This window comes from Barbus barbus (assembly GCF_936440315.1).
Source record: "Barbus barbus genome assembly, chromosome: 19".
Lineage (NCBI taxonomy): Eukaryota > Metazoa > Chordata > Actinopteri > Cypriniformes > Cyprinidae > Barbus > Barbus barbus.
The window spans coordinates 10,206,686-10,231,452 of NC_136747.1; the positions used below are offsets into that span (position 1 = coordinate 10,206,686).

Consider the following 24,767-nt stretch of genomic DNA (forward strand, 5'->3'; position numbering starts at 1 on the left):
AAACTGTGTGAATACAGTCAATCATTATTCAAGCAAAACTGACCAATCACTGGCCAGTCCCGCCTCCGTACATGGTTGCCAAGTCTGAGGAAAGCCTCCTTGGAATGTCGAACTTACGCATATAAAATGTGTATAAATATTTTATGAGAATAAAAATATAACTTGGTATTTTGTTATGGTATCTGACTCATTGGAAAATTATTGTTTTTAGCGTGTCAAAAGAAAAACAAGATATAAATGAGTAATGAGTTGTTATTATTAGGCATATTATTGTTATTTTTGTTATTGTTGTTGTTGTTATTTCATTTTATTATTATTATTAATTTGCTCCTGTAGTTTTGGAAAGGAGCCCGTCAGAGGAACCTATTAGTGAGAGGGCACCAGTACCAGTATTTATTTTAAATAATCTATGCAGCATATTCATAATGCAATAAACTAATTCTAAAGTAGCCTACAAATTATAAAATAGTTCATTATATTAATTAAAATAATATATAATGCATTATATATTACTTTATACATAACTATAGTCATACAAATTATATAAGTTAAATCATATAAATACAATTTGTTAGTTCAATGGTAAACGTGTGTTTTCATTTACAGTCCAAGGGGGGAGAAAGCTAAGAATTGCTATAGCATAACTATTGTGCATCCATTTTGTGCAATCGAGTAATTTTATATACAGGAACACAAACAACTATTATAGCCTATTATTACATTTGCAGTCGAAATCCACTAGGCTTGAAAACACTAAGCAGCTCGCCTTCATCCAAAAAAGGAAGGGTTTTATTTGGAGATCTGGCAACCTCTCGCGCATCAGCGTTCACTGTGAATTGGTCTGAACCACACGCGTCTTATTTTCTCGTTGCTCAACTAAAAATTCGTCTCTTAAATTGTTCGATTTGCTTGTCATGTAACTGACATTTCCAGAGACATAAATTTACACGGGTGAAAGCTTTTGTCCGGAAAAAAACAATATTCAAGATGGGTTGCGCTGGATTCACCTGCTCCAAGAATTCCCTGTGCGCGCTCAACATCCTCTATGTTGTGAGTAACCAACGCGAGACTGGAAGCAACCATATGGAACATCTTTATCAGCCTTTATCATGGCATCTGCTTTACAAATACTCATACAAGAGGTGTTTCTGTGTGGCTGTACTGCAGTGCTCTGTGTCTCGGGATTCATGTGAATTATTTAGAGACATTCTTTGTGTGGAATGAGGCCGATGAGCGGTTCTGGTTTCAGAATAACATCCCGGTTTCCTCGCAACTCGTCTGTTTTGGCAAAGTCACATCCTGCTTTTGTTCTACTTATGCAGATATCCTGCTTCATTAGTCTGGAGCTGATATTGAGTGCTGATTAAGCACTTGTCTGCGCTCACCATTTGCATTAGATTAGAAAGAAAACATTATTATCACCATACTCTTGTTACTTAATATGTCATTTCTCTTTATTGGTCAATGAGAGCTATATGGACTAACCTCAAAACACTCATTTCTGCTTTAAGGAATGAATAGGCTGAAACATTTTGTATTATAATGTGTGCTTGTGTTTTATTGCTCAAGTGGCACCACAGCTGTTGTTGGGCCATTCGCAGAAAACGGTGCCATTTGCCTGCCATTTGTGTTCCCATGAATCATCACTGACAGAATTAACAGGAACCTGAACCTAGTCACATTATTTGATAGATTTAACTTCAACTGTGTGTGTGTGTGTGTTTCATTTAATTAGTCTATCAATTAGTAACTTTTAGTTTTTCCTATAACTAGGTATTTAAGAATCTGTCGTCATTATTAAAAACATTTTGGAAAAAAAAAAGTTGACCACTTAACTGAATTTTATAGGGCATGTCTCCTTTTGAATCGGGAAAATGTAATGCATAAAATATTAAAAATCAAAACACTTATGTATAATAAAATAAAGTGGAACCTCCTGAGAAGGACTATAATAGTTTTATTAATATTTTTGATTTGGCTTTCGGTCAGGCTTTCATTATATTTTCAGTTTAATGCTTTTGACATTTTTATTAGGTTTTTTCCATTAATATTTAGCTTTCAGTTTTACTTTTAGTAACTTTACTTCAACTTATTTATTTCACTTAGTTTCCAAGGAAACATTTCTAGTTTTCATTTAAATTTGTCCAAAAATTTGGTTTTCCATCTAAATGTGTTTTATGTCTTTAACTTCAAAAAAAAATTCCACTAAAACTATTTTTAATAGTTTTACTTAACACTAACAGTCCTGTTCCTCCCTGTCTTCAGATGGTTAGTTTGCTGATGATTGGCATCGCCGCCTGGGGCAAGTGTTTTGGGTTGGTGTCGAGCTTCCAGGTGGTGGGTGGCATCATTGGAGTAGGGGTCTTCCTCTTCTTTGTTGCCCTAGCTGGACTTATTGGTGCCATGAAGCACCACCAGGTTCTGCTGTTCTTTGTATCCTTTACTACATCTCATTTGTTGGGGGTTTGAATAAATGCTGAATGAATAAATCATTTTAACTGTACTTTTGCAATAATAATGTTAGGGTCTGAAAGTTAACGATGTGATGCATGTAAAACGGTTTGTATCAATCCTCATTTTTTTCTTGTATCCATGCTTGAAGTGTCCAGTTTCTTCCTCTTAAACTGGACACCGCTGGAGACAAACTGTGTAATCAGTCAAAAAATGATTAATTTGAACAAAATAGCTAGGTAATTATATAGATTTTCTTTCTAATGTATCAAAAAGTTTCTAAATGTTCATGTAAGTATTTTAAATGGCCTCATGCAAACAAAACAGTGGGTGCGTTGAATATGTCAGGTCTTTGCATTGTATTCCATGATATGTTCTGTGTTTTTCTTCATTGCTTTTGGAGATGAGACAGGATTATGATCTGCTCATGTAATGCATTTCACTCTGTGACCATAGAGTGGTGCAGTTAACATGACAAATGAGTGTGCACAACAGTGTACCACTTGCAATGTAAAAAAAGGCTCTCAAATGAAATGAAATGAATTAATCCCAAAATGAATTTGGGCCATTACTAAAATGTCCTGGAAGAAGCTTCTATATGATTACACACTGTTAGTCAGGGAGGAATGATTGCATGATTGTACCAGTAGTCTAATAGTAAATAATAGGAAACTATTTCAGTATATTACATTTCATACTCAATAAAACATAAAATAGGTCATGTTTGTATTTTAAGCATAGCTTACAGCGTAATACAATTCTGTATGTCATTGCCATTTCTTTTCAAGAGAAAAACCACAAACAACCACCAAAAGTGCCTTAATTTACTTTATGCCTTGTTGAATCTAATTTGGTTTTATTGAAATTTCTGATATTTAATACAGAACTTTTTAAATTCTGCTGAAGAATTCTCTTTTTAAATTACTCTGAATGTTTCTGCATTGTATTTGATGTTTTAAATTCTTAATTCATTGACAATAGTACATGATCGTCCTGTTCCTGGTGTTTGTAGTTCAGTTTTCAGTGTCCAGTGCGTGTCTGGCTATCAATGAAGAGCAACAGGTAAGACTGACTACTGTACTTCACTTTAATATTCACATATTAATCCACTCTGGTGCTCTTCAGTCTTATAAATGTGTTACAAATATAAAGTACCATTCAAAACGTTGGGGTCAATACAATTGTTTTGAAAGTAATTAATGCTTTAATTCAACATGGATGCATTAAATTGAAAAGTAAATCAATAAGTATTTATAGCATTTATAATATGACAAAAGATTTCTATTTCAAATAAATGCTGTTCTTATTTATCAAAAAATCCTGAAAAAAGATATTAAGCAGCACAACTGTTTTCAACAGTTTGATAAGAATAAGAAATCAGCATATTAGAATTATTTCTGAAGGACATGTGAAGACTGGAGTAATGACGCTAAAAATTCAGCTTTTCATCACGGGAATAAATTATGTTTTAAAATATATTCAAATAGAACAGTTATTTTAAATGATAATATTATTTCACACTATTACTGTTTTACTGTATTTTTTATCAAATAAGTGCAGCCTTGGTGAGCATAAGAGACTCAAAAACATCAGAAATCTCACTGTCCCTAACATTGGAATGGTGTATATATATAAAAATAGACATATATTTGGTTCTCCCAATAAATGGTCTAAAATTAACTTTTTTGCTAAACCTGCCAACTCAGATCTGTATAAACAGAGTCTTTTGCTTTTTATTGATTGTTCCATGTTGTGTTTTCTCATGAGTTTTATTCCTGTGTGTAGAATCACCTGTTGGAGGTGGGCTGGAATAACTCTCTGACCACTCAGAGGGACTTGGAGAAGAGTCTGAACTGCTGTGGTTTCTCTCACATGGATATCAATGGAAGCTGTGCCGCGGTAATTTCCTCTGATTGTGCTTTAGTTATGTTCCTGTAGCATTGCATGTGCTGAAAGATATAAATGACACCTATGTGGGTGATAATGGTTGTGCTACTAATTTGCATGCTGATGATAGCATAACAAACTGCAAGTGTGTGACATGTTAGGCAATGACATAATTTGTTCTATTATAATAACTTGGTGCTCTTGTCAATGTCTTTTTTGCCCTTGTGCAGCCCTGCTTTCATTACAGCACTTGCACCACATGTGCAGCAAAGATACTGGAGCATGCCGGCGAGGTGCTGCGCTTCGTCGGAGGGATCGGCCTCTTCTTCAGCTTCACTGAGGTCAGCCTGCTAAACTAACCCCTGCTTTCTCTTCTTTCAAATTCTTCACTGAATTTCACAACCAGAATGTTTTCTGGATCTTTCCTCATTGTCATGCATCTTAAAAGAGAAAGACTAGTACAGAAAACATGTTAAAGGAATAGTTTACCCAGAAATTTGCTGAAGATGTACTCACCCTCAGGCCATCCAATATGTAGAGGAGTTTGTTTCTTCATCAAAAAAGATCTGGAGAAATTTAGCCTCACTTGCTCACCAATGGATCCTCTGCAGTGAATGGGTGCCGTCAGAATGAGAGGCCAAACAGCTGATAAAAACATCACAATCCACATGATTTGAGTCCAGCAATTAACATCTTTTGAAGTTCATTAAGACCTGTTTAACTTAAAACCGTTGCTTCCAGCTAAAACATGAGACCTCTATCCATAAAATTGCTATGTCCAGTGAAAAAGTCGGCTCGTCTGAATCAGGAGAGAAATATGCAGAGATCAAGCATAGTTTACAAGTGAAAACGGTCCAAAATAATTGTGAACCAAGATGTTGGTGTTTATTGTTTTGGGAGGACAGGGGATGCACTATTCACTGGAGAAAGTTATTTTAAATTATTGAAAGAACCTTGAAAGCCTTGATGGATTTATTAGAAACACACCGCGTTTTGCTTCATGAGACATTAATTGATGAACTGGAGTCATGTGGATTGCTTCTGGATTATTGTGATGTTCTTTATCAGCTGTTTGGACTCCCATTCTGACGGCACCCATTCACTGCAGAGGATCCATTGATGAGCAAGTGATGTATTGCTACATTTCTCCAAATCTGTTCAGATAAAGAAACAACCTCATCTACAAGTTTCATTTTTGGGTGAACTATACTTTTAAATGGTTAACTTTAAGTTTCCTGCTTGTTTCAGATCCTGGGAGTTTGGCTGACATACAGGTACAGAAACCAAAAGGACCCACGGGCGAATCCCAGCGCCTTCCTGTAGGTTTGATCCTTATGATGAATTCTCTGGATTTGTCGTCTGACCACTGGATTTCTCATTGGAGCTGTTAAAGAGAGTGTGCGTTTGCTTTTACTGAAGAGGAGGCCAGCCTGTGTGTTCTTGCTGCTATATATTAATGTGCTTGATTTTTCAAGAGTACAGTGTGACAGCACTGTACTGTACGTTATGAGGTTGTACTTATGCTTGAAGAGTTCCTCTCAATGAAAGAACAGAACACCAAACACCAGTATCCAGCAGCTACACTAATGGGCTAAACAGCAAAGACCACTTGATTTTATGTTAAGAGTTTTATGTGGTAAAAACATTAACAGAAAATGAGCTGCTGTGATCAAACATGCAGTGTGTGAGCATGACACTATTTATGTTGACAGTTTATATATGCTGACAATATCAAAAAGTATCCATACCAATTCCACATCAATTTCTTATATTAAATGCACGTTATCAATATTAGCACAAATGATAGTTAAACTGAAGTTGCTCGGAATCACTATAATGCAAAAAAAAATTGTCAGAATGCTAGATACACTACTGGACTTCATGATTAGTATGAAAATGCAAATTGAAAAAGTGATAGAATGTTTTCTTGAGCACTGTTTAATGATCTCAGATTTCATATTACATATTTATCTGCTTATTTAATTTTCCATTATGTGTGTGTTACTTAGTTTACCAACTTGATTTTGTGTATCGTTTTAGCTTCTTGCATGAATTCCTCATTAAAATGTACATCTATATCCAATGGTTCTGTGAACTACGCTCTCAAGCATTTGAAATCAGAAAAAAAAATAAAGACCCTGAGGACACAATTGTACTTTGGCCAGTTTTGCCTTTGTATAACTTAATTGTTGGGTTTCTGCATTACTTATGGCTAATGCTTTTATTGTCTGAAATCCTTTTTAATGGAGTATTTCAGGAGAGCAACTTCCTCCAACCTCCAACCAATCAGAGACTGACACACAAACCAAGCGCTCATTGTATAACAAAAGCAGCTAGTAACCAGGCAACAATAAGACTTGCTGCCAGTTACTCTGACTCCTCCCACCAGGATACTAGCCGGACTCCGTTAAAGTAACAGTACACAAACTATCTAGCGGTAGCCATTGACTTCCATAGTATTTTTTTTCTCCATAATATGGAAGTCAATGGCTACCAGCAACTATTTGGACACCAACATTCTTGTAAATATCTTATTTTGTGTTCAGCAGAAGAAAGATACTCACACAGGTTTAGAACAACTTGTAAGTAATGACATTTTTCTTATTTTTGGGTGAACTGTCCCTTTAACTGGAAAACCCACATGGCCTCTGCTTTGAATAAACGGTGCGAATATAACAGCATAAACAAATTACCAGGAGAAACGACATTTTCAAACAACTTCATTTATTGGAAAAAAAAAAACATGAAAGAAAGCCTGAAGTCGTAACAATCTACTCAAAGAACTATTGTAATTTTGTACAGGGCTTTACAGTGCGTTTCATGCCGTCAGTAAACAAATGACAGAATAATAGTGACCCTCAGGGAAGTAAAATCCTTACGGTGCACAAAAAGACTGGGCTTTTGTGTTCACAACTCTGTCTTCAGAAACTTCAAGGCTCTTTGCATGTTGCTCAACACTGGAAACAAAACCAAACGAATGGAGCTGTTAGTTTGTTGACGTGAAATAACTCATTTTGGCATTAAAACAGCTTTCAGACTTACAGAGTTTCATATCGGCGGGTTCATATGCGTACAGGCGGTTAGCATAGCGGCCAGTGATGTCTGCACGAACAGTCATGGAGGGATCTGGAGTACACGTTGGATATGAATCATTTATGCATACTTCATAATGTGTAGCATTAGTTATGTATCAGTCATGATTAAATCAACTCACCAACAAAGAGGATTCTGGGAACGTACTGGCCATCAGGAGACAAGTGCTTATCTGTGGTCTCATACTGTAAGATTAATACACAGACTGCATTATACATTAACTATGAGCATTACTTCTGTTGCAGTATTTATAAAGCTTTGTTAATGTTAGTTAATACAAATATTTATACAAATAAAAATGTTAGCCATTGAGTAATAGGCCTATTAATTTACAGTGTTTAATTTCGTATTAGAGGATAATGGAATTATCATGAACTAAGATTAATGAATGCTTTAGAAATATTTGAACTAGTGTAGGCTAACTGTTAACAAATGGTAAAGTGTTACTCACCACCAAGTTCAAGATCACAAAATCATCATCGGCCAGCTTCTGGATTTCTTTATCCTCAGCGAAGGCCTTCTTCAGAGCTAATAAAATAATATAAACCATGTAAAAAATAAAATAATAATACAAACATGAAGCAAAACAGAGCATTTTAAACTAACCAACAGTGAAAATGTCAAAATAAAAGTCAATCCTTACTCTGGCTGTGTGGACAGTCCTCCAGATGAAAGATGACCATGAGGGGCTTGTTCCTATTAAACAGATAATAACAAGTTGTAATATACACACAGACGTATGTATTATTGAACACCATATTCTATAATTCTGTATAATACAAGCATTTCTCACTTGGATCGTGACCAAAACAGAGCTTCCTCGTATGTCTGTGCCCAAATCAGCTGATCACCCCATCCTGAAAGGAAAAGAATACCAAATATGAATCCTAACAACCAACATCTACTCAGCCAATGTGGATGATGACTGCTACTATATCAGTATTGTACAAAGTGAGGCATGAGAGAGCATTTTGCACGGTAAAGAACTAGAATAATTATTTTATAGGCTACTACTCATATGTAGCTTCATTTATGCTATTCTAACAGCCCACTAAAGCAACATCATTTTACAAAAACAATATTTTGGGATGTTTTCATGAAGCTGACCTCTGGAGAGAGTCTGAGGAATCCTCTTCTCTTTCTTGGGAGTGGTCTTCTCAGGCTTCCCGATGGCAGAAGACAAGGTCACCAGGACCAAGAGCACTGAGAGTATTCCTTTAAGCATCGTCACAAGCTGAAAGAACAAAATATTTCGATATATAGTTGTTAGGAAATGACAAAGCATGATTTTTAACATCAGTCCCAACGGTTAATGGTGTTGCACACACTTGAAAGCGACCTGTAGCAAAGCCTCCAGAGAAATATAGCAGCACAAAGTCCCTGTAATGTGGAATCCTCACCTGTTCTCGGCTTCTCTGTTGAGTGTGTTCAGTCTCAGAGTCCTGGTCTCTCTCTCTTTCTCTCACCTGTACGGCTCTTATACCTGTTCACCTGAGGCTCCGCCCACCCCTCTTCTGTTCTGGAATGTGATTCTGCACTTTAATGCTATTCAGCCTTATTTTGCAAGCAAAATTTGCATTAACTCTTTTATTTGGCTCGGCGCCAAGGACAGGTCAGCAGATAGTCGTGATAAGCTATTGAAGACTAGCATGATTGGGCTTTTTGTGATTGGCTGAGCTCTGATCCGTGATCTCAGAGGGGTACATTAATGAGCTCTTGTAATTTGAGGAATGACGTGGTGTTAGAATGAGAAACCTGTTTCTTACGCATGAATATCTTGATGCATATTTTTATCATATTATCATCAAACCCATTGAATTGAATCTACCTGTACAGTATGTTTTTGAACAATTTATAATTGCACCTGAAGTAAATCTACTATTTGCATGTATGAATATTTGGACATTATAACTTACTAGTGCATTATAATCTGTTTTCTGTAATATAAGAGGGTGTGTATTGCATACAGGATTCTTAATAGTCTATATACAATCTGTAGTTTGCTGGTGAAATCTTGTCTTGCAAACATTTGTTTAATGAAGCGCTCAAAAGGAAGTTTCTTGAACACCGTTCCTTCAAAAGAACTGACGTGTCCTTAAGACGGCTGATTATGTATGAAGATTACTTTTGGTGTAACTTTTTTTCTGTGTAACCTTTTATTATTATTATTATTTTAAAAAATTGTTCACTTTATTTTCATAATTCTTTTCAATTCAATTCTTTTATTTTATTTTATTACATTACTTCTACCTCTTTTCCATACCATACTAATTCTAATAAAGGAAAAGTATCACCAGTGATCTTTTATTTTAATAATATTTAAATCTTTTCTTTTCTTTCTTCTACCACGTTTCCGTACCAATTCTAGTAAAGGAAAAGCATCAACTTTTATGTTAATAGTATTTAAATTATTTTATTTTATTTTTATGTTTATTTGATTCACTTCTACAATTTTTCCATACTTATTCTAATGAAGAAAAGGCATCACCTTTATCACCTTTTATTTTAATATTTTTATTTAATTTATTTTATTACTTCTACCAGTTTTCTGATCTAATCATAATAAAGGAAAAGCATCATCTTTTATTTTAATAATATTTAAGATATTACATTTTATTTTATTTTATGTAACAATCCTAATAAAGGAAAAGCATCACCTTTAATTTTAATAATATTTAAATTATTTTATTTTATTTTATTTTTAAATTCATTACTTCTACAACTTTTCCATACTAATCCCAAAAAAGGAAAAGCATCATTTTTTATTGTATTTTCTTTTATTACTTCTGCCAGTTTTCTGATCTAATCCTAATAAAGGAAAAGCATCACCTTTTATTTTAATAATATTTATTTTATTTTATTGTATGATTTTTTTGTACCAATTCTAATAAAGGAAAAGCATCACCTTTTATGTTAATAATATTTAAATTATTTTATTTTATTTTGTTTTATTTTATTACTTTCCCATACTAATCCTAATAAAGGAAAAGCATCACCTTTTATTTGAATAATATTTCAATTATTTTATTTTAATTTATTTTGTTTTGTTTTATTACTTCTACTCATTTCCGTACTAATTCTAATAAAGGAAAAGCATCACCAGTGACCTCTTAGTGTAATCATTTGCTGATATCTGTATTACATGACAGTTGTAAACGTTATTGTGTAACATCCTCTGTCAAGTTACTCAAACGTACAGAGTACAGACCATGTTAACATTTCCGGAGCAAGTCATTGCAGGTGAACTGGAGAGGTGCATGTTTATAGCTGATTTCATCTCTGAAAATGACTTTCTCTGAAACAAAGGCCTGACAAAGCCTCTTTCCACTAGCGGCTGTGGGATAATGTGACGGCGGAGGATCAATGGCGTCTTTGTGCCGAGTGGAATGGAGTCAGGGCCTCCACGACAACCAACACCACTCAGACTCAATGAATCCTTCTCTCCTTCTCTCTCTCTCTGTCCTTCAGCTGGACATTCACTGCCCCTATATTGTGCTGAAAATGACAGCTGAGAATGTGCTTCTAGTAAGCCAACTATTTGTTTGACCTTTATGTCAAAGGTGCTTAACCTTCAGGAAATGTATATAATAATAATAATAAGCACAAAATATATAATAAAATAATAACATTATATTAAATAACACAATAATATGTATTTTAATAATTTAATCTTATTTTCTTATTTTAATAAGAAGTCTCTTATTCCCATCAAGACTGCATTAATTTGACCAAAATAAAACTGTAATATTGTGAAATATTATTAAAATTTTATGTAAATGTTTTTCTATTTTAATTAATGATTTCCAAAGCTGAATTTTCAGCATCGTCAGTGTCACATGATCCTTCAGAAACCAATATAATTTATTAATATGCTAATATGCTAAAAAATATATGAAACATTTTATTATTATTATCAATGTTGAAAGCAGTTGTGATTAACATTTCTGTGGAAATCATGCATTATTGATACATTATTTCTCAGGATTCTTTGTTTAATAGAAAGACCAGAGGACAGCATTTATTTGGAAATTTTTTTTTTTTTACAAATTAATTTAACACACACACTGTATAACATTTATATTAATAAAATGTAAATATAAATATATTTTGTGTTCAGTTTGTAATTTATTATATATGTAAATATTTTGTATAATTTAAATATGATTTAGAACTAATATTATTAGTACTAACAGAACATAATTTAGCTTTTAATGCATATATTTTGTAACAATCTTTACTGTCAATTTTGATCAATTTAGTCCTTGCTGAAATAAAATAAATCTCACTGACCCCAAAACTTTTGAACAATAGTATCTTTATATTCACTTACATTGTTACATTTATTTGCTCCTGTAACCAAAATGAGTTACTTGTCTGAATACATCTTAAAAACCTTGTTTGATTTAGTTCTTTTCTTGAAATAAACATTAAACCGATTAATTCCTTGGAAATAAACGTTGAACATTTGTCAAAAGCAATCTAGTATAGCATCACGATCACAAAACTGCTTGGATATTTTATACACAGATTTTTTTTGTAACATTTTTCCTGTACTGTGGCTGAGGAGGACATACTGAACGCTTGTAAAAATGAAATGAACATTACATAGGATGAATGAATTGCTGAGGTGTCCTTAACTCTAAACGATCCTTCCTGCATCTTGCACGCAGGAAGAAATTCTATGAAGCCGAAGTCAATATTTGTCCTTGAAGGCTGGGTGCACAGGCCACTCCTGATCACACACACTCCAGCAGCCATCTGCACCGACTCCGCCCTGAGAACACGGATCTGACAGACAGGAAGACAAACGCACCGCAAAGAACTGTTAACGATTTGACCAGACTGCCATGAGAGGGGGAGGAAAATTGAGTGGGATAGTGTAGAATCCTAACGTAACCCTGTTTGCCATATTCAAACAACCATGCATTTAGAGGTTAAAGAAGCAAACAGGCACTGAGAGAGAGTGGTCATTATATATTAACCCTTGCTCTGAAAATAAAAGTTCATTTGAGAGAAAACAGCACGTTCCGGTGAATTTCGTAATGTTTATTAATTTACATGTAGAAAAACACCTTCCATTTCTGAATGTGCCTTTTATTGTGTTTATGCGGCGCACTGACACACAGACATCAGAAGAAAAAAAAATCATCAGACTTGTATCAAAATAAAATCATGGGAAAATAGTAAATCCAACAAAAAAAGAAAAAGAAAAATCGAGTCCCACAAGAGACAATGGCCGCTGTTTTCACAGAAAACACCTGAATACGTTTGGCCTTGGTGATTGTAGCCCAGGTTAGGCTCAGTTGAACACTGATAGAGCAGGACAGACCCACACGAGGCCGAGAACATGAACGCACAGCAAATCAAGCCATAGCATCAACATCAAGTAGGAAATCATCACTAATTCTCCTGATTGTCACACTACACAGAACAGTTGATATTTCTTTAGCAGGCTAGGATCACTTTCCATCACAAAGTATCGATTCAAGTATTCAGTGGGACTTCAAAAATGCATAAGGTAGCGGTTCTGAATTGTATTAACCCCTCGCGTACACAGCATTTCCAATTCGGGACAAAAAGAGAACATAATGCCAATTCATGAATACATTTCAGTGCAGCAGAGTATGAGTATTTTTGAAACTAAAAATCGTGGACTGGAAAAAAACAAGGACCATGTGTGAGGCACTTTTCATGCCAACCGAGGGAAAATCTGGAAATTCGAAAGCATCTATACATTTCATAGAAGTACGGTTTCTCCCTCTTCAATAGAAACCTGAAAATAAAACGCCAAACAGAACGGCAACGTCAGGGTCAGAATTCAACCAGAAAATCTTAAAATAAAAGTTCTGTGCTGTAATAACTTTTCAAAGTGTCGATTTCATTAGGCAAAGAATGACTGACATGTGAATTATAATTTAGAAAACTGCCCATCCAGTATCTTGGGTTTTGGCCACCAGGAGAAGCTTAAGGAACTGTATGCCACTGGCTGAAGACAATTATTTACGTGGTGTCCTAGTGGTTCAGAGTTATGTAGCACAATCTTTAGCAGTCAGGTCAGTGCTACACAGAATCACAATAAAAATATACATATCCAGGAGTCACTATTTACATGTAGGCCGCAAAGTCAAGTAATCTGTCTCTTCATAGAGGATCTCAGATCTTCTCCCTGCTTTCCAGATGAGGGAAAACAGTGTAAAATGGAGAAGAAATATTAATGTTCAGATCCAATGAAGCAACTGTACAGTCGGAGGAAGCACGTAGGATTGTGCTGTCACAGACGCAAACGTCCCGTTTCGGTTTCTGTACACGAGGCTCATTTTGAGTCCTGTTGCCCACTAGTGGTGAGTTCAAGGAACAGCAGTTTTTGGTGTGTTAGTGTCCGTGCTGGGGAGAAAGCGGTGGTCCGTTTACACCAGGGTGGTAAAACGCACAGTTAATTTCATACCGACAATTTCCCTTCATCATGAAGTGGCGACACACCGGCCTCTTTGACATGTCTGAAACGAAACAAAAAGATTGTTATTTAGATGCTCACTTTAAATGTTGGAAAATGAAAAGGATTTGGTTGTCAAACTTGCCGCCCATGTTGTTGTGTCCCCCGCGTGGTCCTCCGCGTCCCCCTCGTCCTCTGAAGCCCGGATCTCCTCCTCTCCCTCTCCCCCGGTGGAAGTGTCCTCCCCGGTGTGGTCCTCCTCTCATGGAGTCGTCGCCCCAGTAGTTGCCGTTGTCCACCCCGCGGCCCTGTGGACCGGGCGGAGGACCCATCATGCGTGGGCCACCGACGTTGAAGGGTGGGCCGTGGCCGTGGCCATGGCCGTGGGGAGGAGGAGGAGGAGGAGGAGGATGGTTAAAATGTGGTCCAGGGGGTTTGTTTGGAGGGAAACCACCATTCATGGGCATCGGCATGTTGTTCATGTTGTTCATGTTCATGCCAGGGCCATGGCCAAGCAGACCTGTGTTCACTATGAAGTGAGGGAAATAGAACATTAAATATGCTGCTTAACCATCATGCAGTTACTCCTCAACAAAGCAGTGTTGTTATGGTTAACTAAAACTAATAATAAAAGGCTTCAGTTTATTGCAATAAATCAGAAATAAAATGAAAGATATTAAATGAAAAACAAAAAAAACAAAAAAAACAAATGAAAATTAAGTCAAGTAAAAATTAGAAAATTACAAAATTAAAAATTACTTAAACTACAACTGAAATAAAAATTAATGAATTAATCACCAAAGCATGTTACAAAATTATAAAAAGGTGTTATTTGAAATAAATCAGAAAAATAAAAATATTAATATAATAATGGTATATTATAATAATAATAAAAAACAAAACAAAACAACTTCATTAGAAATACTAATTGGCAACTAACTGATATAAATACTAAGTAGTACCATAATTACTGAAACTAAAACTGAAATTAAAGCTGAATAAATTAATAAAATCAATAAACCAAAATAAAAAATAAATCGAACACATAAAAAAAAAAAAAAAAAATCACGAAATCCACAATTTTTTTTGCTAAGATTGAAACTTAACGTTTTGGTTAACTGAGAAATTAAATAAAATATAAAGAAAAATAGTAAAAATATTAAAATCAGTTGAAGTACTAAAATGATTCAACTAAAAAAAAAAAAAAAAACAGCAAAAAAAAAAAAAAGCAGCTAAAACTTAAATGTAACTAAAAAAAAAAAATACAAAAATAAAAAATTAAATATGAATAAATATTGCAATAGTATATAAACAACACTCAATAGCAATGAAAACAGTCGAAAGAGAGCAAACACATACTTGGCGGAGCATTGGGAGGTTGGTTCTGATTCTGGTTCTGGTTTTGTTGCAGGGAGCCCAAAAGCTGCTTGATCTTATCCGAGAAATCAGGCTGTTTGATCAGGTCCTCTGGAGACTGGTTAGATCCCTGAGCACCCTGAAAACCAAAGGAGATGCTTAAAATAAAAGCCTTTGCACATTCTTGTGGTAAATAACATGTACATATCCATTAAATCTTACCATGATAGATGAGAGCAGTTCCTGCACATTAACAGCGGGGTTGTTACTGGCTGGTGGGGTGTTGCCTTGCGCCTGAGGGCTGCGGCCGCTGTTGCCCAGACTTCCCATGAGGTTAGCTAGAACAGGAGGCAGCTTGGAGCCTTCATTAGAGCCTGAAGAGCCGCCGGAGGCAGCAGCGTCAGCGGGCTCCATGTAATTCTCCTCCATACTGCAGTCCTACAACACCACAGAGCAAAGAGGTCATCGACATGCCACATCTGATACTTCAAAATGAAAGAAAAAAAATGGAAGGGGAAAGCATATGACAAGGTAATTGGCTGTCTTACCTCATCCAGTGGGATGAGACGAGGAGGCGTGGGCTCATACGGCTCGGGGTCTGGTTCATGAGGACAGTCTGGAACACTGCAGAGAGGGAAACAAACCACGTATGTCCATTTAAAGCTCCTAAAGACATTTCTAACCCTATTTAAACTTTATTCACCAATGTGGATGATTCATTTGTGCAAGGGTTTTAAAAATCTATTAAAAAACTTTTGTTAAAAGCTAAAATAAAATATTAGATGAAAAAACTATTTTTAATACATAAAATATAAAAGAAAGTCCTAACAGGAAATAAATAAATAATAAACACTAAATCTGAAAAAAATTTATAAAATAAAAATAAAAAAATAAACCTATAGAGCAAAAAAAATTATAATATTAATAATAATAGCTAAACATTAAACTAAAATTACAATGAAAACTGAGAATACAAAAAAGCTACTTAGTATTTTTAATAAAACAAAATATAATAGCACACAAGTAATACTAATACAACTATTATTCTAAGTTGTAAATAATATCATGGCCCGCTTTTCATGATCCAGTCAAATCCAAATGGATTCCTAGCCTACATGTGGGTTTTTATGTGCGATATTGTGGGCATTAAATGTAGTTTCATGCTGTGAACAATCACTAAACATGACACACTACAAGAGAAAAGGCACCAAAACTTTGTCTTACCTCTCTTTGCTGAGGAAAATCTCCTGCAGAATGCCCATCTCTCGGTCTCTCTGGATCATCTTCTCTCTGCTGCTGGAACCAGGAATGACCAGGCTGCCTATGAGGGTCAAAGGTCGCGGAGGAGTCCAGGGCACCCTCTCCTCCATGGTGTCGTGAGAAAGACGACGAGCCATTTCAAACGTATGCCTGTCCATCATCAGCTCCCGTTTAGCCGCCTCGCCGAAGTCCTTAATTTTATTAACGTTCACTGAGAGAGAGGAAAAAAGAGTGATGATTATTATTGAACAAATCCCACAAGTATTTTCAGATATTAATAGTTTTATATTGTAATGATATTATTTATTTTACTGTATTTTTTATAGAAGAGAAAAACCTTACAGACCTCAAAACTTTTAAACGGCAGTGTAAGTGAAGAAAGTGTTGCTTTACCTCTCTCAGTCTCATCCAGGTCAAAGTAGAAGGACTCTTTGAGTTGATCCTCTTCCGCCCACCGAACACTTTTCTTTTTCTTTCCTTTCTTAGTCAGACCCTCCTCCTCACTGCGAGGTTCAGCCAGAGCATTGGGTTTGTCACCTTAAAACACAAAATAAGGCATTTTAAATTCTTTCATTATTTCATATGGCTCTCTGTGGCCAATTTCTATGCAGCTGGACTCACCGGTTTCCATTGCATCAGCGTCCTCGGTGGGCACGGGTGTGCCGGGCTGCTCCAGGTCTTGGTTCTCATGAGGAGGTGTCTGAGATGAGGGCGTCTCAGGGGAAGACGGTTTGGCCTTTGTACCTGGGTACACCTCTGGCCTGCCGTCAAACGGACAGGGCTGTGGAGCACAAGAGAGATGAGTGGGTTTGTGATTTTGGAGGTCTGGGGAAAATTAAAACCCATGAAGCATAAACACAAATGAGGGTTGTCTGATGTGGCACACCTTGTTAGTGGTAGGGGAAACTGCTTTTGTTTTCTTTTTCTTGATCTTGATGCCAGGCACTGGAGCGGAGTTGAGGGCATCCAAAAATCCAGTTGCTTCCATCGCTAAAAGGAAGAGAAATGGATATTAAGCACCAGTCGGAGAGGAAACTCTACACTCCTTTTTTGCAGATTATCATAATCATACTGCTCATATTGCTGAATGGGCATACTCACGCTGTGGGGGTATAAGTTTGACTTTGATCTCTTTAGCAGAGTTGGGGGTGGTGTTAAGGGGCTTGTATTTCTTCTCCACTGGTGGTGCGTCAGTTGGCGATGTGCTGAATGAACAAAGTCAGAGTTTAACGATTCATTTTCAAACCCTCCGAAGTAAAACTGCATTTAAATTAATTCAAATCATGAATCAAATGAGAAGGGGCCGATCCTGGATTCCATGTGCCTGTTCATTATTTGCAAGAAAGAAATGGAGTGTCCACTTACCTTGGTCTCTTGAGAAGAGCTGGCTTGATGTTGTATTTGTCTCCAAGCAGGGGTGCAGAGGGGGTTTTCTTTACAGGAACTGGAGCTGGACTCTCCACCTCCAAACCTGAAGACACAACATTTAGAGTAAATGTAAACAGATCACTTTTAAAAATGAGTTTTATATATATATATATATATATATATATATATATATATATATATATATACACGCATAAATAATTTATAGTGTTTTAAAATAGCTAAAATATAATAATAATAGTTAAACATAATCATAAATATAAACCTGAGAAAAATTGTTTTTGAAAGAGTTAATAAAATTAAATATTACCAGTTTTAGCAAACAAAATAAAACATGCATTATTTAAAAAAAATTAAAAGTTCAATTTTTGACAACTAACTGAAATAAATGTAAAGTACTAGAACAAAAAAAAAAGAAAAAAGTTGAATAGGAATATAAAAAAAATAAATAAAAAAAAGCAAGTCACAAAATTAGTAAAATTAAAATGTACATGTAATAAAACCTAATTAAAATGAACAAATACTAAAAATATAAAATTACTAAAACTAAAATAAAAATGAAAATATAACAAACAACACCTAATTAAAAATGTAACTAAATACTATAATATTATATAAATTATACTAAAATAACATTGGTGACTAACCTATAGAGCGGATCTTTGCGTGACTTGGAGCATAAGCTTTTGGTTTGTCTTTCTTCTCCTCATCTGCTCCTTTTTCTCGGGGCTTCAGCTCTGGACGCATTTTTCCATCCTCCTTTTTCCGTTTCTTGTCTGATGGAAAACAGAGTTGGGTTATTTGCCAATAATGAGAACCCCACTTTCTAATAATTCACGTTAAAAGTGCATTAAGTCTACTTTAACAAAAAAACAGAGTGACAGAAGACAATGTAAACTGGAAACCCTACCATTGGGTGCCGCGCCACTGGAGACGCTCTGAGAGCGGATAATAGCCATCCAGCCCTCCACCAGCACTGACGCCAGCTTCCTCAGCTCTGAGAGAAAGAGAGGAAGAGTTCAAACCTGAGCTCTGGAAGACAGTAAGCAGACTGTCTGGCATTGATTCATGGAACATGTGCTCTTACCTTCTGTTTCGCCGCTCTTGCTCAGATGTTTCACCAGCTTGGCTGTGTTGTTCTAGCAGGAGAGAAGACGACAGACAGAAAACAGGTGTTAGAAGACTGCGGGGGCATGTGTGTGAGTTTTATGGGCCATGGTGTGGGGAAGTACCTGTTTGAGGTGGTCCACAGTCAGGGGGAGTTTCTGCAAGGTGAGCAGTATGAGCTGCAGCAGGGGGGTGTTAGTGGTGGTCTTTGAGTAGGTGAGCCAAGAGTTCAACAACTTGTAGCCTCCAACTCGAATAAACCTGAGCAGAAGAGATAGAGTTACGCATAACCTTGAGAACAAAAATGTTTCAAATGTTTCTTTTGATGGATATTATTCTTACCGATTAAGTACATCGTGTGATTTTGTCTGCAGTAAGATGTTCAGATACATGCATCTGCTGACCATTTTATGCGAGGCCTTCATGAGACTGTTTGAAAAGAGGGAAATATGTTACAAATAATATAAGTTAATGGAATTAATGGCTTTTTTGAAGGTATCCAGAAAATAAAACTGGTACAGCTTCTCACCTGAAGACTTTAGCAACTCCCTCAAGGCTTCGTAGCTCTCCATCTTTCCCCAACAGAGCTTCAACTCCTTTTAATACCTCTCTGGGGTCCACAGGGCCCACGGCCATAGCTGCTTACTGACAGAGGGAGAGAAAACAGGGGTTATTCATGTGCTTATGCCACTGGGGAAAATCTGGATATGACATGAAATCACCCAGTTAATACAGAAATAATGAGATCATGGCACTTCAAGAGAGCTCACTGGAACAGCACAAGGACAACGTTGAATCTTTGAAAAGATCTGAAATAACTTTGAAACAACGAATTCTGAAGACATTAGGAACAAAAATGGTCACAAGACAGAACAGCTGCTGTCAACTCTGCATGTATGCATTCAAAGAACGGAGAGAAACGTCTAGATGTTTTATATATTGTACTCAATCAGATACGGATGTCTTATCAGTTTTCTGGCTCACACCTGATGTGATTTGAAATCACAAGTGCAATCATGACCACAGAACAAGCTGTGTCCATTCTGTTCACAACAACAGAAAGTAAAAAAGTAATGTCTTCATTAATAAACACACTACTTCAAACAACAGTCTCAAATTCATGTTTCATCACTTAGAAAATTGTTATTATAAAATAAGGTGGGACTTAGATTATTACTAGAAACCCCCCACCCCCTACAAAGGATCCTTCCTGGTAAATAAAATGTTTAATATATGATGCCTGGAGGGCTGTCAATATTTACTGAACTTTCTGTTATTAGAAAGGGGCAGCTGGTACAACTGTTATAGTTTAACATCTGACTGCAGACTGAATTATGCAGCGTTCATGTAAACAATCTTCTACAATAATTGAACAAGTCTGCCACTTATTTAATTATACGAGAAACTCAAACTGGATGACTGGTTATGTGAGCGCTGCATAATGTAGTTCATAATTTGAAATGATGAAAGATAAACAAAAGTAAAATGTTATATTACATGTGTCATGTCACTGTCTTAAACCCACCTGCTTTTCATAAACATTGTACATTACACAAAATAAACATCACAAGTACAGAGGACATGTAAAATAATATAATGGCTGTGATCAGTAATGTGCATTCAGATTATTATATAATTTAAATAATAAGAATTATACAAGAGCAGAAATAAGAGGAAAAAGGACCAAATTAAAATTTGAGAATGCACTTAAGAGTTAAACATAGTTTTTTATAATTTCTTTTATTAGCAATTAAGTAATTTTTATAGTGATGACACTTGTAATCCCCAAGAAGTTCAATTGTAGCACAACTAATAACATTTATCACAAATATGTCAAGAAAAACTATGGAGAGCACAGTAAAAGTGTTCAAATGATTGACTGGATTTTCTTGTTTATCGGAAAAGCATTGTCACACATCAGCTGTAAAGCATACAGGGACTCTGGCATTAAGATCATTTCTTCCTTCCTTGTTAGACATTGCTGTGATCCATCTGTCTATAACCTAACAACAATAGATGAAAGATCCTATAATACAATGAGATGTTTGTAAACACTTATATACCAAAACCTTTACAATATTATAAGTTACACTTATATTATAAAATCTGAATACATGAAAAAAATATGACAAAGACTTTACCCATATTCACAATTGTCATTGTTATGGGGTTGATGGACATAAAATGAGTAGGACTCACTTTAGCTTAAGTGTCTTTCAATTTAATTTTAACACTTAAATTACAAATTTGATACAATGCACTTATTGTGTACATACTTGTTTTTACACTGCACTTATATTTTAAAAATACCTGCATGCAATTATTTTTACCCCTAAACCCACCCCAACCGAACCTTACCAGTTTCCCACCTTAATGCTTTGCAATACACAATAAGTACAATGCACCAAATACATACACAATAAAATATATAAGTACATAGTAGTTAAATACACCTAATATAAAGTAGGACCAATGTGCATACTACTTTTAAACAGTAAGCTTTAAATATTTGTCAATAATACTGCAGGTTTTTAAATCTCAGTACATTAACTGGACCTTTTTATTTAAATTTTTGTTTTAGGTATGTTTTATGTATACAGAAGTCTAGAACCACTAGGTGGGGGGAGGGGGGGGGGCTTCACAAAATGATTTTTGATGTGCCTTAGTGGCTTTGTGAGTCTATTACCTCATTATAATTTTTGCTGTATTTAGCTACATTTTTCTTTATTATGTAATATTACCCCAATTATTTTGTCCATACTTTCATATTTTGGCCACAAAAAAAAAGTGTTAAATTAATTTTAATATAATTTTGAATGAATCAGGAAATAAATATATAATAAAGGAAATACACTCTGAAAGACTTGACTTTTTACTCTTGTGGATCAATATCCAGTTGCAAGAAACTCCTTAAGTGCATAAGTGTATTATCACTAAGGGTTAACTTAAGGGGTTTAGTGCGACCGAGCACAAGACTTTCTAAGTTGTATGTCGCCACCATGTGGTTATTTCTAAACATACACAAGTACAGAAACAGTGTATTTGCCACGCAGCACTAAGAAATGCAAGTCAAGATACATTACAATACAGAAACAAGTAGAATATATGGGGAAAAAATAAGATGGATGTATGCCAGTGATAATAATATCTGACGTAGATAAGTTAATTACAAAGAGACGGGTGAGGGCAGAGTGTTCGTGGTCGAGAGAGAGAGAGAAAGAGAGAGAGAGAGAGAGAGAGAGACGTCACTTGCCCTGCCCACGCGGAGCAACAGCGAGTATATCTGCCTTCAGTTCCTCTCACTACAGCACACTTGACTGGACACCGGCAAGACTAAACAACTAACTACAGCAGGAAATGAACAACGGGGCGAATTACACATGAAATAGAAATATATATATACACCGAATGTATATCGATTTTTAAGCATGCAAGTGTTTAGCAACGCTTCTACATAATTTCCAAGACAGTGAAAATGGTCTAACTTACTAATGTCGAAAAAGTTAGAATTTACTCACTTTTGATCGTGTGAGAAATCAGGTTTTGTCTTACCAGTAACACTGTTGTTGAAGAACTTTTTAAAGTCACAACCGACCTCCTTAAACACGGAACAATACACACAATTCCTGGAAACTCAGTTATCATAACAAGAACAAGTCAAGATTGTACATTCACTGGAAAGAAAAGATTAACATTGTATCTGCCAGGTTTCTGATGGAATGCAGATGTGAAGAAACACATTGTTTAACTTTTAAAGTTTCATTACACCCACCCTGTCCTGTATAAGACTCTTCCTACAGCGCTATAGATCAAGTTCATCAACCTACTTTCACTTTTTAATCAAGTGTAACAAACAGCTGGCATCTTTAAGCAAATTATTTTGTGTTAGAGCTCGTCAACACAAAGCATCCAGTGTTGGTCTCACTAAAGACCAGTAATATGAATGTATGCATCTGCTCAATAGTGGCCACAGGGGGATTTGATCTGCCATCTGTCGAAGTCTCCCTCTCTCATATAGCAGCTCGCCCTGAGCTGACTGCGGCTCCTCTGATTGGCTGAAGTCAGCGGTAAACCACGCCCACTATCTTTAACCACTTGTCTTCGTGAACGGGTGTCTGGTCGCCATCTTTGAATTCCCAACAAGTTTTTAAAAACACAACGGCTATTCCCCCCCCCCGCCTGCCATTTGTCTCGCTCGTTTACAAAGTGCTACTATATTTACCCCGCTAGCGACTCACGGATATTAAGACGATACCTCGAGCTGTATATGGGGAGACATCCGTTCCGAACTACAGTATTTCCCGTAGATCCAGTCAGAAAAACAAAGCCACCATTGCCTCGAGTGATCCGAGCAAAGGACAACCCGTCCGCCATTTTAAAGCAAAGTCGACAAGACAAATAAAACCTTATCTACGCACTCGTTAAGCACTGAACACAAAAAAATGCAATCTTTATACTCAGACTGCTATGCATTTTTATAAATTATCATTGCCTAAGGAGGTTTATTTCACCAAACTAGCTCAACGGGTATCCAGTTCCGCCAACTAAAAACATCTAACGGCATTATGAACAAAATGTTGCATTTCAGTCAGTTTTTTTCTCCGTTCCGCTAAATCCACAGGCGCCACTTGGCAATCTTTATGTGCAGATTGCGTTGATTGTTCCAGTGAGCTCTCCTCTGAAAAGAATGCAGTTTATAAAAAGCCCCACTCCCTAGCTCTGCCTATGGCAATCTTTATGTACAGATTGCTTATGATCAGCGATGGCTAGCTTATTATTCGGTGGTTTATCGTTACTTTAGTAATCATTAGGATTGCTCCGTCTCACACACAAAGAGAAGCAGGGCGTTGAAGCCGCTGCTCGGTCTTTGCGGTGTGAGCTCATACACTAGGTAGCTCTGCCTCGCTTTATCTCAGCATGCTCTGCTTCTAGAGACTGTGGCGCAGTTAGGTCGCCTCGCTCGATACAGATAGGAATCTATATCTGGAATCATTTTCAACACAGACAACTGTTACGTAGTTTCGATTCAAATTGGTTTGAAAGAACACTTACTATTAATACCTCTCCTCTGCGTCTCGGGTTGCTATTAATATATTGTGCTTAACAGCAACAATTTTCAGCTTTTTAACAGTTTAAGAGAAGGTAAACTGTCATGACTTTAGCATTATTGGCTGAAAAATGGCATAATGGGCGGGATTGTGGTGGCTGAAATTGAGCTTTTCCTTCTTGAACAATCTGGAGCAAAAAAAAAAGTAGTACGCGAATGTCCGTTACTCGAGCAGAAAAATTGAGTTTTGGGGGCTTTGATCTTCGCACAGTTGAAAAATCCTCGACGCCAGATCTTCACTGAGACCGACTCGGACCTGAAACGAAACAACAGCACAAAGAAACGTTAGAAAAAACGAATGTTTCCAGACACCGATCAAAAGGTCGTTTTTGCCGATAAAAACTGATGTGGTAACCGAACTTTGGGACAAAAATCGTCGTTTAAATCGCAAAAAGACGGAGAACCGTCCTCCGATATGACACTTACCTCAGACAAATCCAGGAATGCTCGAGAAAGGGTGGGACTCGGTATATATAGTCCTGACGCTTCTCGCGTCATCACGGGCTCGCGCGCGTTTCTTTCCACACAAAATGGCGTCGACGATCACGCGCTCCTCTAGAAACGACCTTCTTCTGTGTGTTCAAGGACGAGCCCATCCCCCCACTCCGCTTTCAGGAACTAGCTATTGTAAGGCAGATTCAGCCTTTATGTAAATCACTGTTACGCTATTATGTTCAAAGTGTGGGT

At 36.3% G+C, this 24,767-nt stretch overlaps 3 protein-coding genes across 3 annotated transcripts; 1 reads left to right on the plus strand and 2 right to left on the minus strand.

The window, feature by feature from the left end:
• The first annotated feature begins 774 nt into the window (after positions 1 to 774).
• Positions 775 to 6,492, plus strand: LOC306884994 (tetraspanin-13-like). The gene is made up of 6 exons (XM_079441293.1): positions 775 to 1,050; positions 2,266 to 2,433; positions 3,433 to 3,513; positions 4,237 to 4,350; positions 4,569 to 4,679; positions 5,587 to 6,492. Exons 1-6 carry the CDS (start codon positions 988 to 990, stop codon positions 5,659 to 5,661), a joined length of 612 nt encoding a protein of 203 aa, XP_079297419.1. The 5' UTR covers positions 775 to 987; the 3' UTR covers positions 5,662 to 6,492.
• A 550-nt stretch (positions 6,493 to 7,042) lies between these two features.
• Positions 7,043 to 8,879, minus strand: LOC306885864 (anterior gradient protein 2 homolog). Its single transcript, XM_079442657.1, has 8 exons — positions 8,832 to 8,879; positions 8,539 to 8,665; positions 8,225 to 8,288; positions 8,075 to 8,127; positions 7,883 to 7,959; positions 7,553 to 7,616; positions 7,381 to 7,464; positions 7,043 to 7,295 (listed from the first exon to the last, which is right to left on the minus strand). The coding sequence occupies exons 2-8, from the start codon at positions 8,654 to 8,656 to the stop codon at positions 7,246 to 7,248; spliced, it is 510 nt and encodes a 169-aa protein (XP_079298783.1). The 5' UTR covers positions 8,657 to 8,665; positions 8,832 to 8,879; the 3' UTR covers positions 7,043 to 7,245.
• Positions 8,880 to 12,462: 3,583 nt separating this feature from the next.
• Positions 12,463 to 24,674, minus strand: LOC306885461 (serine/threonine-protein phosphatase 1 regulatory subunit 10-like). The gene is made up of 19 exons (XM_079441985.1): positions 24,507 to 24,674; positions 24,026 to 24,336; positions 19,503 to 19,618; positions 19,316 to 19,402; positions 19,099 to 19,234; positions 18,954 to 19,005; positions 18,777 to 18,863; positions 18,514 to 18,642; positions 17,846 to 17,951; positions 17,582 to 17,685; positions 17,367 to 17,470; positions 17,102 to 17,261; positions 16,874 to 17,017; positions 16,445 to 16,691; positions 15,769 to 15,844; positions 15,443 to 15,658; positions 15,224 to 15,359; positions 14,010 to 14,393; positions 12,463 to 13,928 (listed from the first exon to the last, which is right to left on the minus strand). Exons 3-19 carry the CDS (start codon positions 19,607 to 19,609, stop codon positions 13,804 to 13,806), a joined length of 2,400 nt encoding a protein of 799 aa, XP_079298111.1. The 5' UTR covers positions 19,610 to 19,618; positions 24,026 to 24,336; positions 24,507 to 24,674; the 3' UTR covers positions 12,463 to 13,803.
• Positions 24,675 to 24,767: the final 93 nt, after the last annotated feature.